Source organism: Lytechinus pictus, chromosome 11, assembly GCF_037042905.1.
Source record: "Lytechinus pictus isolate F3 Inbred chromosome 11, Lp3.0, whole genome shotgun sequence".
NCBI lineage: Eukaryota > Metazoa > Echinodermata > Echinoidea > Temnopleuroida > Toxopneustidae > Lytechinus > Lytechinus pictus.
The window spans coordinates 11985894-12003573 of NC_087255.1; the positions used below are offsets into that span (position 1 = coordinate 11985894).

Genomic DNA, 17680 nt, shown 5'->3' on the forward strand with positions numbered 1-17680 from the left:
ATTGCAAATAAAAAGAAAACAAAATCAACTTTATCAATCAATCGACAGATAAATGACACATTCGAAACTGATGAACCAATAGAAAAAATCAATAAGAAATAACATGTTTGTTAATAGCGGTGTAATTAATTTGTACTTGTTTGCAGTGTTTACATCATTGTTTTTTATTACACATGCAGTTTAGGAATCAACCGTTTGGAATCAATTATAAATCATTTCATCGCAAACCCTCAAATACTGTCTTGATTGATCTCACTATACTATAGGATAGTGAGCAAAAGGAAACATTTTGTTATTCAAAAAGATTAAGCTATATTCCTCACCTGTGTAACTTCTGCTAAATTAATATGAACATATAAAATGCATTTGTTGTTAAAACAATTTTCCCTTTATGCACAATCTAAATTAGAAAGGGTCTAAACATATGCATTTATCCATGTATCATGAAATTACCATCTGGGCGAATTCACTTATCACAGATAATGTGCGTTAACTGTTTAAAAAACAGACTTGTAAAATTAAGAAAAAAAAATGGGGAACAAATTTTTTTAATTTTTTTTATTTGTCAATTTATAGGCGTAATGATTTTATGTATTTTAATAAATTTATTGATTTTTTCTGGAAATATAGGCCTGCTTTTTTTTTCATGTCCTCAAAATATTTGGGGGATGATTGTACATGCAGGCCATTCCCCCACCTTAAATTGTTTTTATCCCCCCCATCCCCAAGCATGCAGGGATCGACATCCATGCTCAAGGGAAGTCCCGTTAAACCTTCCCTTAATTTCTCCAAGTTTTTTTTCTTTTAAACATTTTCATCCCAGTCTCCATTGGCTTTTAGTGCTGGCCTCGCCTCCCCTCTCTCTTCATTCATTTATTTCGCCTCTCCCTTTCTTTTGTTTTTTTCAAATTCTGTTTTTACAAAAATAAATCAAAGTCAATTACGAAAATTTACAAATGATTATAAAGTGATTTCAAATCACCTAAACGCAAAATGGTTACATATATAAAATAAACAAAAACAATAATAAACTTATCTTGATCCAACCCCCCCCCCCCAACAACAACTAAAGGGAGATGCGGCAAAGTGATGACCTACTAATATCAGTTATATCTAAACCGAGTTAGGCGATTTGGTAAGTACAATACACATAAGACAAGTCTATACAAGCTAGAATTTTGAAATAATTATCAAACAAATCTCCCATTCTATTCTTTTCCTTCGATCTATAATCTTTCTTCCCTTCCTTTAATTCTCTCCCCCTCACTCACTCTCCCTCTTCTCATGCTCTCCTTTTTCTTTATAATTATGTCTCTCTTTTCCCTAGCTTTCTTTTTCTCTAACTTTTTCCTCTCCTCTCAAATGCATGATCTGCTGAACGGCACCCCATCAGTGATGCCCCCCCCCCCCAAAAAAAAAAAATACAAAATATCGGAGCCCTTATCGGAGCCCCAGCTGGCTGGATATCCCCGCCCTATCGCTAGATAGCTCACTGCGCTGCAGGCCAGGCGCAGGGCGCCGCGACAGCATGCACCGGCCGTACATGCACGCACCGGCGGCGCGGCCGTCAGATCGGAGGACTGACTCACTCTCAGTGTCGCCGCACGCCGTTGACTAAAAAGTAAATGTGCGGGGTATTCTGCAGTTTTAAAGCCCATGTAAGTTATGAAATTTTTGCTTATTATTTTACAAACATGTAAAACATGGTGATAATATGCAATTGAGAGAGTTGAAGATGTCAGTAGACACGTTTTAATCATGTTAGAAGAAGGTCGAGTTTTAAAAAGAGAATTAAAGAGTGTGAACTCACACAAAAAGGCATATGTGGGACTGTATAAATAAATACAACAGTATGATGGTGGGCCCTAAGTCTGCGCACCTAACAATTTGAGTTAAGATTTAACATGCATTTCTTCTTATTTCACAAAATCTTTTGGATAATAATGTTCCTTATATTATTGAGAGTAAGTATACCAAATTTCTCATTAAAAAATGAAAGAGAATATAGGATTTTCTTGAAAAAACCTTGGGCAGTCATTTTCAGATTGAAAAAAAAAATGGTACACCATGTCTGCGCACCCATTCACTTTGCACACGATTCGGAGATTTTGATGAGAAAGGCTGCATTTTGAGGCAGTCACATGAAATGCCCAAATTTCGTTATTTTCCCACCATTTTGAGTCGGATTTTTTAATGAATACCTGTCTATGTATTGCATGTGTAAAGTTCGTGCTCGTTGCGTATCTTCTTTTACTAGAATCGCGCAGATACGCGGGTGCGCAGACTTGGGAGACCGCGCAGACATGGGGGAACTGACCATATGATGGTGGGCCCCACTCACACAACACAACCTAACAATTTGAGTTAAGATTCAACATGAATTTCTTCTTATTTCGCAGAATCTTTCAGTTAATAATGTTCCTTATATTATTAAGAGTAAGTGTACCAAATTTCTCATTAAAAAATGAAAGAAAATATAAGATTTTCTTGAAAAAACCTTGGCCTTGGGCGGTCATTTTCGGATTGAAAAAAAATGATACCCAATGTCTGCGCACTCATTCACTTCGCGTTCGCACACGATTTGGGGATTTTGATGAGAAAGGCTGCATTTTGAGGCCGTCGATTTTGATGAGAAAGGCTGCATTTTGAGGCCGTCACATGAAATGCCCTAAAAGGCCTAAATTCATTATTTTTCCACTATTTTGAGTCAGATTTTTTTATGGATACCTGTCTATGTATTGTATGTGAAAAGTTCGTGCTCATTGCGTATCTTTTAGTTTTACTACAAAGTACAGCAGATACGCATGTGCGCAGACAAGGGGGACTGCGCAGACTTGGGGGAACTCGCCATACATAGCATAGTCTGTCTCCCCTTTCAATAACCCAGTGAATGCTCCCTAGGGATTTTATCCGACATGTCCTGTTTTATCCGACAATTACCATAGTAACAGTACCTCTCAGCCAATCAGGATCAAGGAAAGATGTCAGATCTGACAACTTGTTGGACAAAAATGTTGATGAAACGGTCCCCAGACATTGCTGAATGAGGTATGACGGGCAGCCAAGAACCTGTCTAAAATGTAAAAAGGCTGGCCACGAGGCAAAGGACTGCACCGTCACCAGGTGTTACAGGTGCGATAGAGAAGGGCACATTGCTCAAAACTGCAAGGAGGAAATGAAGTGTACCATATGTGGCGAGGAGGGGCACAACTTGTCGGACAAAAATGTTGATGAAACGCTCCCCAGGACTCGTCCGTGTAATACGAGGCCACTCACACATGCATGTGAGGTTAGACATGGGTATTCTCCAAAATGGGGTAGCAATAGCACTCCAAATAAATAAGGTAAAAATAAATTATGCACTTACCTCGATTATATGGATGAAGGTCTATTGTGACACAGTCACAGAATCCTGACATCAAGGCACAAACTGAACCCTCAAAAAAGGAAAAGTTAGACCCCCATGTCGTGTTCGTTCTCGGTATTGATCGGCCATTTTTTTTTTAATTTTGGAAGAAGGAGAATGAACGTGACTGAAATTTTCCTTTTTTTGAGGGTTCAGTTTGTGCCTCGATGTCAGGATTCTGTGTCACGATAGACATTCATCCATATAATCGAGGTAAGTGCATTATTCATTTTTCCCCAATTTATTTGGAGTGCTATTGCGACCCCATTTTACCCCATTTTGGAGAGTACCCACTGCCTAATATAACACGGACGAGTCCTGGGCTCTGGCCGGCAAAGCGGGCTGGAGCTCCCTGGGTTACCCTTTCCATTGATGTGAGGGTCATCCAAAGAGTTCCTCTTGGGACAGCCACCTAAAATAACAAAAGATTGTCGTGACTCAAGGTTCATTCACTTCCTGTTTCTCTATTGTTTTGTCATATCACTGATGTGCTTAATCTCCACTGAGCCAAGGACGGATGCCAATTCTCTACGCGCACCAAGTGTTTTGGCAACAATGATGTTGCTCCAAAATACTCGTTTTCATTAGGGTTTCAAGCCCAAACTTATGTAATAGGGCTACAATATGATTTGGACCCTTTTAAAACTAGAGGGGTATTAAATAGTTTTGAATAATAATTATAAAATTGGAAATAGAGGAGAGTTTACTCACAGTCTGTTATTGTCGCCATCTAGCCGTCTTTGTTATTGTAGCCTAGCTACAAGACGCGTATAGAGGGCGACAATATCATGAGCAGTGCTAACTTAGATTTAAAAAATTCTTGCATTGGCCGATAAATATCATGAATCATACCTTAAAATTTCGGAGTATATTTCATTTCATGTCATTTCGATCAATAAAATACCGATTTTTTTTTTTTCTGATTGTTGGAATCTATACATATGTTACTATAGTATAGAATCTATGGCTTAAAATACAAAGTTGGGTAGAAATTTATGTAAATTGTTTGACTGGGTGATCTCTTTTTTTCATTTCATGTTATTTCATATTCATGATTTTGTTAATTTTGGTAATCTCTCTACATAAATTGTATTTTTAGATTCTTTATCTTTCTTTATTTTACAGGTAAGACTTGTAGATATGTTGCAGTATGGCTGAAGTAAAACAAGGTTTGTACATTTCTCAGATATTTCTGTGAATAGCACATGGCTCATGAGCAGTTTATGTCTAAAACCTGGCATATTGACAACAAGACCTGTTAAATATTTACTATTTGATAGTTTCTTCACAACTTCTTTTTTGATGCCTGTCTCCTTTTTTATTATGCATGGTATGTGAAATGCTTTAAGTATTTTTTTCCAAATTTATCCTGCATTTACGAGATTGTCCAATAAACTGTTCTTAGCAAAGTTTGATCAGGCCCCGTCTTCCAAAGAGTTGCGAATGATCCGATCAATCAAAACTATGGACTGCCAGCAACATCCATATCTATTATGCATGTTTGTTCAAAATATTTTCTACCTGTGATTTAAATTCATGCATTAATTGTTTTCTTGAAAATTCACTGTGCTTCTCTTTGTTTACAAAGGACATTGTGCAAATATCCTGTAGAAAAAGTTATGACACTGATGGATTTCCAAAGAGTCAACTTGATTGGATCAATCGTAACTCTTTTATTTTATAAGATGGGGCCCAGCTCTTTTATACAAGAGAAAGACAAAATATAAAAACATCAAACATGTCAAAATTGGAACAAATTCTTCGCAGTACAATTTAGGTCATAAGATAAGATGACACACAGTAACCAAAATGATAAAACTGATGATAATAAACAGCATTTATTTAGTGCTATCTATCTAGTAAACTTTTCTGAGATGCAGCTAGGGATTTAAATAAAAAGTTTAAAAGAGTGTAAGGATTTACAGATAATTTAAAGGTGTGCTAATGCATGGGTTCATGTGTAGCATTCAATGCTAAAAATACTGTTGTATTAATACTTGCCGTGAGCGCAATTTGTTTTAAAATTGTATTGGAATTGACATGTTTTGCAATTGTTTTGTAGTCTGATGCAAAACAGTGCAAGTACACAATATTTCAGAATCATATACTAATATACATGTACATCCCTTAATTTGGTCATAAAAGATACAAAAGAAATATTCATAGAATGTCAAATCAAATCATTTATTTCCACAATAGTATAAAAAAAAACATTACAAGTATGTACAAGATAGGAAACACACACCATTGAAAAGGGAAATGAACCAAGTAAGGAATTCAAACATATTATAAAGAAATGAACAAAAATTAAGTCTTAAAAATCAGACACCCAACATAATATGGACAGTTAGTGCAATCAAAATAGACATTTCTTAATAATATAAAGCATATAAAGTCATAGATTCACCTTCGTGTATTGCATATATACATGTATTTCATAAAACACCTTGGGTATTTTTATTGTAGAGCTTAGAGAATTCCGATAAATAATATACTTTTTTCTATAGCACCCAACACTTAATCAAGTAAGTGTTAAGTAAGCAGGTGCTAAAGATATTAAGGTGTTACTATATAAGCAAGTATTATATCATTATGGCAAGTTTTATATGAATCTTAGTAGACCAAATATTTGTCATTTCAGTCTTGAAATTTGATTTTTACCAGATATGTTACCCGACTCTACACAAGGGGAAACCCCTGAGCAGAAGAAAGGAACAAAACGGAAAGGGACCAAGGATGGAAAAAAGAGAAAGAAAGTCGCCAAGAAAAAGGTAAAATTCTAGGTCCTGGATATGATTCGTATTTACCTGCTCTTGCCTCTTTACACCTGCAATCTTTGGAAGATAGAAGAAATCAATTATGTCGTGTTTTGCACTATCCTTAGTAAAAAAATATTAATACCAATGATTGGTTCAAGAAAAGAAAACAAAGTAGATACATGCGGAGGAAAGAACTGAAATATGAACAAGTTAGGTGCAAAACAAAGAGATTTCAAAATTGTGCAATACCTTTTATGATTAATCTTTTAAATTCACAATAATGTATTTATTTCATTCTCAATATGTCTGTGCAATATCTTTTACCAGTCTTTCACCTTTACTCTTACTTTGCCTCATTATTTTAATGTTATCTATGCTTTTTCCTTAGGATGTTTTTTTAATGTGTTAAATTTTAGGATTGGTAATTTTTTTTTTTTTTTAATTAAATGCAATTTTGATTAGTGAATTAATTTGATGTTTAGAATTTATAATGAAATTTATTTTCCCCATAATGTTTGTATGTATATAATGGTATCATGCTATAATTATTATCTGTATACTGTCTTTTAACTTGAAATGTAATATGTTGGACAATTATTGTATTTGTAAGCATGCTAAAATTTCAGCCATTTGGCTGCCATGTATGCAATTGAACTTGTCAAATAAATACCATTATTGAACTGAATTGAATTGAATGAAAAAGTTCTTTACTACTACATAGATTTATGAAAGGTGTACATAGATATTCCATTCCAGTTTATTGATTCAGGTCTGGGCCCCGTCTTACAAAGAGTTGCGATTGATTGATTTACTTGCGTCTGACTTTTATCATCCAGTCCAAGGCTTCAGGTAGAAGCAAGGCAAAGAGTAACCAGGGAAGTGATGCCGATTCTGACCTGGATCTGAGCAAGGAGAAACAACCTCTTGAGTTCTATCTTCACGATAGAGAACAGTTGATCAACGAAGCGTTCAAAGCAGTCAAAGGTCTTCAACTTACGAGCATGGTTCCTGATATACTCAAGGTAATGATAAAAGAAGAAGAAAAAGAAGAAGAAGAAGGAGGAGAAGAAGAATGATAATAATAATGATAATGATAATAATAATAATAATAATGATAATAATGAGAGTAATGATAATAATAATAATAATGATCATAATGATAATAATAATGATAATAATTTTAATAATAATGATAATAATAATGATAATAATAATGATAATAATGATAATAATTATAATGATCATAATGATAATAATTTTAATAATAATGATAATAATAATCATAATCATAATAATAATAATAATGATAATGATAATGATAATGATAACGATAATGATAATGATAATAATAATAATGATAATGATAATGATAATGATAATAATAATAATAATAATAATAATCATAATAATAATAAACAGGCAGTTCTTGTGTAGTGCATATCACATTAAGATATAACCACCCAATGTGTTTTCAAAGGACTTGGGTATTATTACCCTGGCTTTAGCCCCGCAACGTTTTACAGCGCAGAAGCATTTCAAGGAATAAATGAACTCCTTCCAGGTACCCATTTAGCTCACCTGAGTTGAGTGCAGCACAATACCGATGGAAATTACAGCATGGCTGGGATTTGAACCCACCACTGTCTGTTTCAAAGTCCGCAGACTTATCCACTGGACCACAACACTCCGTATTTACACGCTCAAATCTGCTTTATGCCCCATTTACATTTAGTATACAATCATTGTAGGGTGCCCTCAGGATGACCGTATCCTACTAATTGTACAGTCATACAATATTTCTACAGATTAAATCATGGAAGGGTCTACGATTTGTTGAGCGCAAAGTTATACAAACGTTACAAAATTTTAGGCCCTTTAATGTACACTGTACATAGGGTCATTGTACGATATACATGAAAGAAGCATATTGATATTACCGAATTGCAGTGAGCATAAATGACATTAAAGTCTTTATTTTCTTTATTTGTTTTTGCAGTATGTTCCACTTGATGAGCTGAAGCAACTATGTCTGAACCAATTAGAAGGAATGTCAAGAAAGAGGATTGAGCATGTCATCCAAGGTGAGTATAATAATACTTGGTTCCTTTATAGACCTTACATGTATGCATATGATGTCATAATCTCATAGCGCCCTCCCTCAGAGGATATAGGAATATGTGTAAATGGAGTTGTCAGAGATCTTGCCAGCTGCAGATCACCAATGCATGCAAGGCAATGGCTTCAGCCTTTAACATGGCGACAGGAAGACTTCAATGCTTAAGGTCTATTGCTAATTACACATAGGGGTGTTGCAAGAAAATATTTGCAATCAATTGCAAATATTCTGTTGCAATTTTACAATTGATTGATCACTTTTACCTATAACAAATCAGATTACACTCCTTTTTCATGGAGTAGATTAGCGATCAATCGCAAATTTGCAATCAATTGCCCGGCTTATGCTTGATTTCGGGAACGAAAATAGACTTGCAGTTGATCGCAAGTTTCTTGCAACACCCCAATAGTAAGCTTGCAAAATACTGCTCCAATATATTCGAAGGCATTTCAGTCCTGTGAATTCAGACAAAACGTTGACAAGATTTGACAGTTTTAGCTTCGTAAAATTCTAACACAGAGTTAGACCATGTGGTAATTTAAACTGGACTTCAGAATATGGGCCAATGAGTCAAAGATTTTTTTCCAAGGGTATGAAAATTAATAGAAAAATAATGACTAGCAACTTTGAGAATCAATAACAGACTAAACTTAACATTTGAAAGCTGTTTACCTCAGTCTGTCTGTGGGAATCGTCTGTTTGATCCCCTTCTATAGGAACAGAGATGCTATCGTCATCAGATTCCGATGAATCGGCTCCAGAAGATGAAAAAGAAGAAGAAACTGTTACCGTGGCGACATCATCAGTGCAAGCCGAGATGAATGCCGAGGAGGAGAAGAAAGAAGAAGCCGAGATGGAGACATCCATTGATAGTACCGTCAAACCTGTCACAGAGCCTCAGGTAGGAAACGATGATTTGCCATTTAAAGTCAAAGGCCCATATTCTGAAGTCGGGTTTAATCTAAACTCTGGTCGACAGTTGTGGTTTAACTATGGATAGCCAGTTGTGACATAAATCTCTAACAGTAGAGGTTCATAGTATAAGCTCATTTGACTCACAAATCATTGATTTGATAGCATTTATTCCATTTCCATTAACATACATTACATGGGAAAATTGTAAATAATGCAATGATAAAATCTGGGAAACAGTTGAATAAAAAAGAATGTACATGATTTATAAATGAATGAGGAGGCAACTAGAAACTGTTTGGAAAAGATGAAAAAGATAATTGTCGTCACCATTAAAGAATTAGGAAAGAGCAGCGAAGTAAACATAAGAAACATAGCATTTGAACAAATTTTGACACGTTTGGCTTCCCATCATTTTAGCACAGAGCTTGAGCATGGTCTATGTTAAACCAGAGTTCAGAATTCGGGCCATTAGGTCCTCAATAAGTCCTGGGGAAGTTCTCCCTGATCTTAAGCTGGTTTAACAAAAGCAAAAAAATATATATATATATTGATAAAAGTTTAAGAAAATCTGTCAAAGGATAATATAGTTATAGCTTTCTAAAGTTGTGATTTTGTGACATCACAGATGAGCAGTTCCTCTATTTGTTGTGTGATAAAAAAAAGTTCCCTAAAATGCGATTTTCTCAAAAATTTGAAAGTAATTATATGTGTGTGGGGGATATATCACCAGACATCATTCCATACACTTTTCTATAAGGAAAAGATTTGTATTCATCATATTCCATTAAAAACTGAAATTTATGGATTCATATAATCACCCAAGCTCTGATTAAAGGTAAAAGACAGTAGTTGCAGCAAACAATTATTTCATGAGCAAGCCTTTGAAACCAAGGTTAATTTTCAAATATTATCATACATCTAGATCTGGGGCCCGTTGCAGAAAGGGTTGCAATCAATTGCAACTCTAAAAATCATGCGCAACTTGATTTTCAACCAATCAACAGCGCGCATTTGGGACTTGCGTTTGATTTTTTGACTTGCGTTTAAACGCAACTCTTTCTGCAACGGACCCCTGGTACATTAATGTAAACTTATCTTTGTAAAATCATGAAATCTTAGCTCAAAATCAATAATTCTGATGATCACCAACACAGGAAAGCATATGTGGGACTTTGTATTAATATGGGTCCGAAAAATACCTGACATTTGATGGAATTCCGTGCTTATTTTGCTCATTTCTCAGTAATTACGCATTTCTTTCAGAGCTTTTTGGCACATATTTTTTATGTTTACATTCAAACACTTTGATGGTAATTTCATTGGATTCTGTTTGAACTCATTTTGAGATCGTTACCACAACTGGTATTTATCTCTAAACATAAAGAATGTTTAAACAAAAGCTTAGTTCATTTCAAGGAATAATTTTCCTGGTATCACATCACAGTTTGCTCCACATTTTTCAAAGACTGCTGCACAAGGGATTCATAACTACGGGTGAAGTATAGACATAACTCATCATCCTTTTGATCAAATATTAATCCTAGAAAGCTGATGAGGAGAGCAAAGCAGAGGATATCGATGGCGTTCCCGTGGAGATTGATGTAAACATCGAGGAACTAGCCTTTGGTAAACCTAAAACTCAACCAGGATCCAGCGCAGCCCCTGGAGGTGGTGTATCAAAGTCTGGAACTAAGACTACAGTTGATAAGAGTAAAACAAAGAATAAAGGTGAGCAAAGTCTACAAGTCATGCGTGCTCATGAATTTATTATATGAACTTTCTACACTGGAATTGAGGTATGTATCTTTGGTATTAATTAAACAATGAGGTTAGATACTGAAGAAGGAAATCACTAAGCAAATTGCTATATATAAAAAATAGTGAATAGGCATGAGTGTGATGCTAATAAGGTGAAAGAGATGCTCTACTCAACGAGACGTTGCTCTTTGCTCATTGTTTCAGCTTGTTGTTGCATGTTGTTGCACGTCCTTGCTCACATTTGCTCATTGCCCCTCGTCTTTGCTGAAATGTATTTTGGTTACATTATAGTTGCAGATTTTAGAAAAAATTCACATTAACGAGCTAGAACGAAAGGCCTCTGTTTAGTCAGCGTATTGACCGTGTATTAGCTTGTTTCATTGTGTTAGGCTTTGCAGCTGATCGCAAGCTTAAAATGCATAGATGTGAGCCAGGCCTTAGCAAGAATGTATTGTTTCTTGTGTTTCAATAGATTTGATATGTAAGGAAGAAAAATAGGTTTAATCACCAAGAACACATCTTTTTATTATCCTAGATTCTACAGAGAAGAATTCAGAAGTATCATCTAGCCGTCAAAGGTCAAGATCGCCAAGGAGAAGAAGAAGAAGGTAGCTTGTTTTATGTTATCTTGACAAATTTATGACATTGACATTTATTTTGAACTCAGGTTTGATTTAAACTTGTGTCTTAAGTTGTGGTTTAACTATGGAAAGCCAATTCGGACAGGTATCTCTAACTGAACAAATTCAATTTGTCGGCTCATTTGGAACTCAAATAATTCATAACTGACTTGGAATAATTCCCTTCATCATTAACCCTAACTAGGCCGGGCTTTTTTTGCTGTTCTGTGGCCGGGGGGGGGGGGGGGGGGTTGATTCAACCCCCCCCTGAGATCTCGGCCGCCGATCGCGCGATCGCTGCAAAAATTTGCACGCTGGTAGTGTGCGATGTAATCTACAAGGCTGTATGGTAGAATTTTCCAAAATAATGAGATTTTATTTTATATGAATTAGTTATGCTAATTTATGCATAAATCATACTTTTTGCTCTAATTCACTAAATAAAGCTCCTAGAATGCTAATTTTTGGTAAAAATATTCTTTGTAGCATTCTTAACAATACCAATTGAAAAAAACTTCGGTTTGGAAATCAATTTCTTATGTATTTTATTGTTTTATGAATTTCTTATGTATTTCTTTGTTTTTCAACCTTTTGTTTTTCTTTGTTTTTTTCACCAGATTTATTGCACAACCTTTTTGAAGCATAATTATGCTAAAATCAATTGATTTCAGCTGTTTAAAGCAAAAATAATCATATCTTTATGAATAAGATGAGAAAACTCAATTTGCATTGACTTTGTACACAAAATCACGTTTTGGAACAATTTTTGGTCTGACATGCACTTACGAAATGTTGCGTAATTTCGGAACAGCGTACCCGGACGTCGCATATTTGGTCTCAAAAGATGCGCGAGACTTGAAAGTATAAACTCTGAGAGTGGCGCGGTAAAAAAATACTGCACGGCGAAATGATCGCAGAAAATGTTGAGGGGGGGTTGATTCAACCCCCCCCCCCGGTCAGTTTAGGGTTAAAACACAAAGAAAGAACCAAGTGAAATAGGAAATATATTAATGTAAGCACAATTTTAAAATCTTTGGCTTACCATAGTCTATCTCAAGATTAGCGGGACTTAAGAATGTGGCTAATTTGTCCAACTTGCAATCTCACACATTATACTAGTTGCAGTAAAGAGCACTTGATATCATTTTAAACCAATATTGTTTCAATATTGATAGACTGTATGGATGAAGTGGTTTGTGGATACACCTTGTAATAGCATTTGAAAGGATTGTCTGTTCTCTTACAGTATAGTTTTGAAAATAAATGTCTTAACTGAACAAGTCTTGGGGGTTGTTGAAAGAAAATATTTGCAGTCAATTGCAAATCTCTGTTACTAATTTGCAATTGATGTACCAATTGTAACTGAAGAAAATTGATTTTGCTTCTTGTTGGAAGAGTAGACCAGCTGTGAAATATGAATTTGCAATTAATTGTCAGAGTTGTGATTGATATTTGGGACCTGTTATTGACTTGCAATCGATCGCAATATTGTAAGGCCCTATTAAATTCAGGTTTATTCTGTTTATTTTATTTATGGGGGATAAAAAAGAATAAACAGACTTTTGAAGGATATGATTATAGAACCAAAGATTATTCATGTCATGTTTGGAATGCATGTTGTGATAGCTATCAACACGTTTTCCTTTACAAATAGTGGCGGCTGGTCTTCAAGGAGTCGCTCAAGAGATCGTCGCTCGAGGAGTCGATCTAGAGGGCGCTATTCGAGGAGTCGCTCCCGATCCAGGAGAAGATCATGGAGCCGATCGTGGAGCCGGAGCTGGTCTCGAAGCTGGTCCAGAAGTAGATCCAGGTCCAGGTCAAGGAGCAGGTCTCCGAGGAAGAAGGATCCTGTGGATCTTCCAAAGTCTCCATCTCCCCCTCCACCACCACCTCATGTTGGTAAGTAGGATTCCTTCCATTAAAGAACTAGGGCCCATAACACAAAACTTAGTGGTGGATCATTCCGGGAAAAAAAATTGATGGTTTAAAAATCTGAGATTTTTAAAACCGATTGGTCATTTAATTGCTGTGATAATGATAACTACAATCATCATTAAAAGTTAATTTGAATCAATAGAGAGAGGTAAAAGAAATATAATGCTGAAAATGTCATCAAAATCGGCAAAGGTTATATATTGCAGTTCTACGGAAGCAACATAAGAGTCCATAGGAAAACCTATGTTAACACTAGGCTATGGAGGGTAAATAATCACCTTTTTTCTTATGTAATGATCTAATTATGCTTATGAAATAAAATTTTCAGGGTTTCCTCTTGAAACATTATTTCATGTACCAAAGGCATGGAGGGCCCACAGATCAGATGTTTGCAAACCTCCATAAAGTTGCTCAATCCTGTTACACTACAGTACATAGCATGTTGATCTTCCTTTTCATTCCTACCAACAGATGCGATCCAGATGAGATACCCCACACCACCCACCCCCTCTGGGAGCCTGTCATCCGGAGAGATTAGAGAGATCCTGGAGCTCGAGAGTGAAGAGGATGAGGAGGAAGAAGGAGAAAAAGAAACCGAGGAGGACAGGAGATTAAGGGAAGAAGAGATTAGGAGAAAATTAGAGGGATTAGTAGGTGGTAGAAAGGGTTTAGAAGGCAAAGTGTCAGGTAAGGTGTTGGGTGATCCTAAGGTGTTTGGTGTTTCAAAGTTGTCGGGTGTTCCCAGTGTGGATGAAGATGAGACGGTGGTCCGACATCAGAGTGGTCTTGCGGATAGCATCACTTCCGTTTCTCAGAGCTGCGATGATGGAGCAGTAGGGAATACAATTGTCATGGATACCGATGATACAAAAGAGATAATTTGTGAAGAAGATGATGATGGTGATGATGCTGAAGACAGTGATGATAGTGAGGATGAAAGTGATGATGACAGCGATGATGATAGTGATGAGGATGATGATGACGATGATATCAATTTAGATTCCCTAGATTTAGGTGTTGATGTAGATAAGGCTGCTGGCCAGCCTTCTCAGCTAACCCTCGCCCGTGCCTCGATGAAATCACCCTCAACCTCAACAGCGCCGGAGAAGAAGAAAGAATCCGGCGATTCAGAGCTGGAAGTGTTGGAGCTTGAACTTAGAGCTAGAGCTATCCGTTCACTCATGCATAAATGCCTTGCGGAAGATGAAAAAACGTAGTGTTCCAGTCAAGTATAGTTTTATTTATTTTATTTCATTTTAGTTGTTAATGCCTATATCCAGCTATGAATTGCAATCGAGATTTGATCTTAATTGCACACTGCAAGATAAAGCAATTGAATCCTTTTTACCATGAGATTAAATTTTAATCCATCACAACTTTGATTAGTAAAGTCGATGCATCCAGGTGGGTGTTTCATAAAGCTGTTCGTATCTTACGAATGACTTTACGCACGATTGATGACTCTTTCGTGATATATCCCTACCTTTCCTATGGAACTGACTTAGTAACTAAGAATATGTTCCATCCATGCATAAAGTTGTGCGCAACTTAACGAACAGCTTTATGAAACTCCCACCAGTAGCCCGTAACACAAAGATTAGCAATGATCGTAGAACATATTTCCACGATTGATTCCATTGACTACAATGTACAATCAATCATAAAAATTAAGCGTACAATTAATCGCTAACCTTTGTGTTACGGGACCCTGGTGTACTGATGTATTCCGCTGATAGAAAGAATATAATATCAGTTTACATCAATAGTGTCCAGAATATATCTTGATTTAAGAAAATATGGCAGTTCTCTTCATAACAGCAGTCCTCTACAGGTTTTTTTTTTCTGCAAAACTCCTTTTCCTCGTTCATGAACAAACAGATATATTACTGCACTCTGCAGCATATAAACTCTTTTTCAATGGTACTTTCTATGTTAAACCTCTCCTCATAGAATTCTATTTGACCTTTTGAATATTTCTTAAGTATGGAGGGAAACAAGTGGTTGTGAAAAAAGTGGAATAATTGTTAAAGAAAAATGAAAGTAGTTGCAGTAAACAATTATTTCATGAGAAAGTCTGTAAAATCAAGGTTAATTGTCACTCTATCATTGTTGATCTAGATCTGGGCCCCATTTCATAAAGAGTTACAACTGTTGTAACTTTGCCATTATGGTAACTACCATGGCAACCTTGATTTTGATTGGCTGCTGAGCCCTGTTGCCATGGTAGTTGCCATAATGGCAAAGTTAAAACAGTTATAACTCTTTATGAAACAGGCCCCTGGTTCAGTTACATGTAAATAAACTGAACATTGTGTCTAAGCTGAAAAACAATCACACTGAAGATCACCAACACAGATAAGTACATATGGGACAGTGTTTTATTATTCTTGCTTTGAAAAAGACTTGACATTCGGCTGGAATGCTGTGCTTATTTTGCTGATTTTCTCAGCAATTGTACAATTTCTACCAGAATGCTTTGGCATCTATTTATATTTTATTTCTACATACAGACACTTGGGTGGTTATTCTATTGAATTCTGTATGAACTCATTTTAAAACTGGCATTTATCTTTAAACAACTTTGTGGGTGATTTCAAGTTCAGTGTTGACCTTTTGGTGTTGGCGTTTGGTCAATTTTTACACAATTGTATCACCAATCATAAAATGAAGATGGTCCTGAAAGGTCACTCACTCGTTGTTGAGATGTCAATAATGTGATCTGGATCAGTTTTACAAACTCTGAATAGGTTTTGGAGCTAGGAGATGCAATCCTAATTTCAACACCAACACCAAGGCCAACACTGGACTTGAAATCACCCATTGTTTATTCAATGATTCAATGTTAGATAAATAAAAGAAATAGATGGATTCAGGACAAGACTTTCATCTAGAGTGCCTTCTGTACATACTTTCTTCATACTTATTTACCGTGTTGGATTATATCTGTGGTTTTCTACATCTATTTAGAACACAAGTCGGCAGTGCTTTATTCCAACTTTTTGTTTAATATCTCTCTTCTCGAATGTTTCATTTTGAAAAGAAATCAATATATTTTTTGCCTTGTGTGCTGAAACCTGTGAAAAATGTATTCACAAACAATCACTTTCTCACATTGAGATTTTTTTCAACCAGATTGAATGGATGTATTTTTACTTTAAACAAGCTATAAGTCACATAAAGCAGCAATTTCACTAACATTTTAATTAATAAAAGCTTTAAACAAACAATTACTTGAATATATTTCTTTGTGTGATATGATTGCAACTCACAGTAGACTATTTTTTTTCCTCTTCGTACAAACTGCTCTCTTGCTATTGCTCTGTAAAATATTCACATAGTTTGTGTTGGTTTTTGCAGAAGCTGATTGATTTTCATGGGTGTTTAACAAACATGAGGTCAGAATAATCAAGGCCTTGTTTACAGTGAAATGTTATGAGTGATAAAGTATCATTAAACTAATATACATTGACAATTTATTAATTTGTAATGGCATATTAACCCATTTTAAACCGAGTCTGGGATGGGGTGAATGGAAGATGCATGTTATAGCAAGCCACTGTTTATTCGGGGAGGATGGGCATTTCATGAAGCAAATAGTCAATGATTGTCACTGACAATTGTTATAAGCTACTGAAATCCTTGCATCTGATTGGCTGAAAGCAAACTAGTCGGTGAAGATCACTGATTAAATTCTTCAGGAAATGCCCCCATGTCTCGTTAGTCCTGTGACTACAGAAAATAAAGCAATCTTTTTTCCCATTGTTCCATATATAACAAATACTGTATGGTTGTTCCACGTGGAACAAACATGGTTCTAGCTCCATTCAAGCTATTCTTTTCTAAATACATGTATAAAGAGTATCAGTTTAATTCGAGGATAATTGATGATTAAAACGATTTTTTTTTTTTTTTCATAACTTAAACACTCTCTGCATGCTAAACATTTCTCATTTAACTGTTTTTGTTGTTCATGTTATTGTGATGAAACGAACAGGTCCTGCTTCAAATACTAGTAGCAAGGTTAAGAGCTGTCGAATGACTGCCATGAAAATGAATAAAAATAATTCAATTCTATTGACATTTCAAGAAAAAGTTGGTTGTAAATTTGTCTTTATTGATAAAAATTGTATGAAACAAGACCTGTGTTGCTATTTGACAGTGTTGGAATTAT

At 35.6% G+C, this 17680-nt stretch overlaps 1 protein-coding gene across 1 annotated transcript; it reads left to right on the forward strand.

Annotated features, from left to right (window-relative positions):
- The first annotated feature begins 1575 nt into the window (after nt 1-1575).
- On the forward strand, nt 1576-17289 carry LOC129271780 (clumping factor A-like). The gene is made up of 10 exons (XM_064106765.1): nt 1576-1658; nt 4532-4575; nt 6071-6177; nt 7002-7187; nt 8162-8246; nt 8998-9182; nt 10741-10924; nt 11490-11562; nt 13229-13473; nt 13981-17289. Exons 2-10 carry the CDS (start codon nt 4557-4559, stop codon nt 14724-14726), a joined length of 1830 nt encoding a protein of 609 aa, XP_063962835.1. The 5' UTR covers nt 1576-1658; nt 4532-4556; the 3' UTR covers nt 14727-17289.
- The last annotated feature ends 391 nt before the right edge of the window (nt 17290-17680 follow it).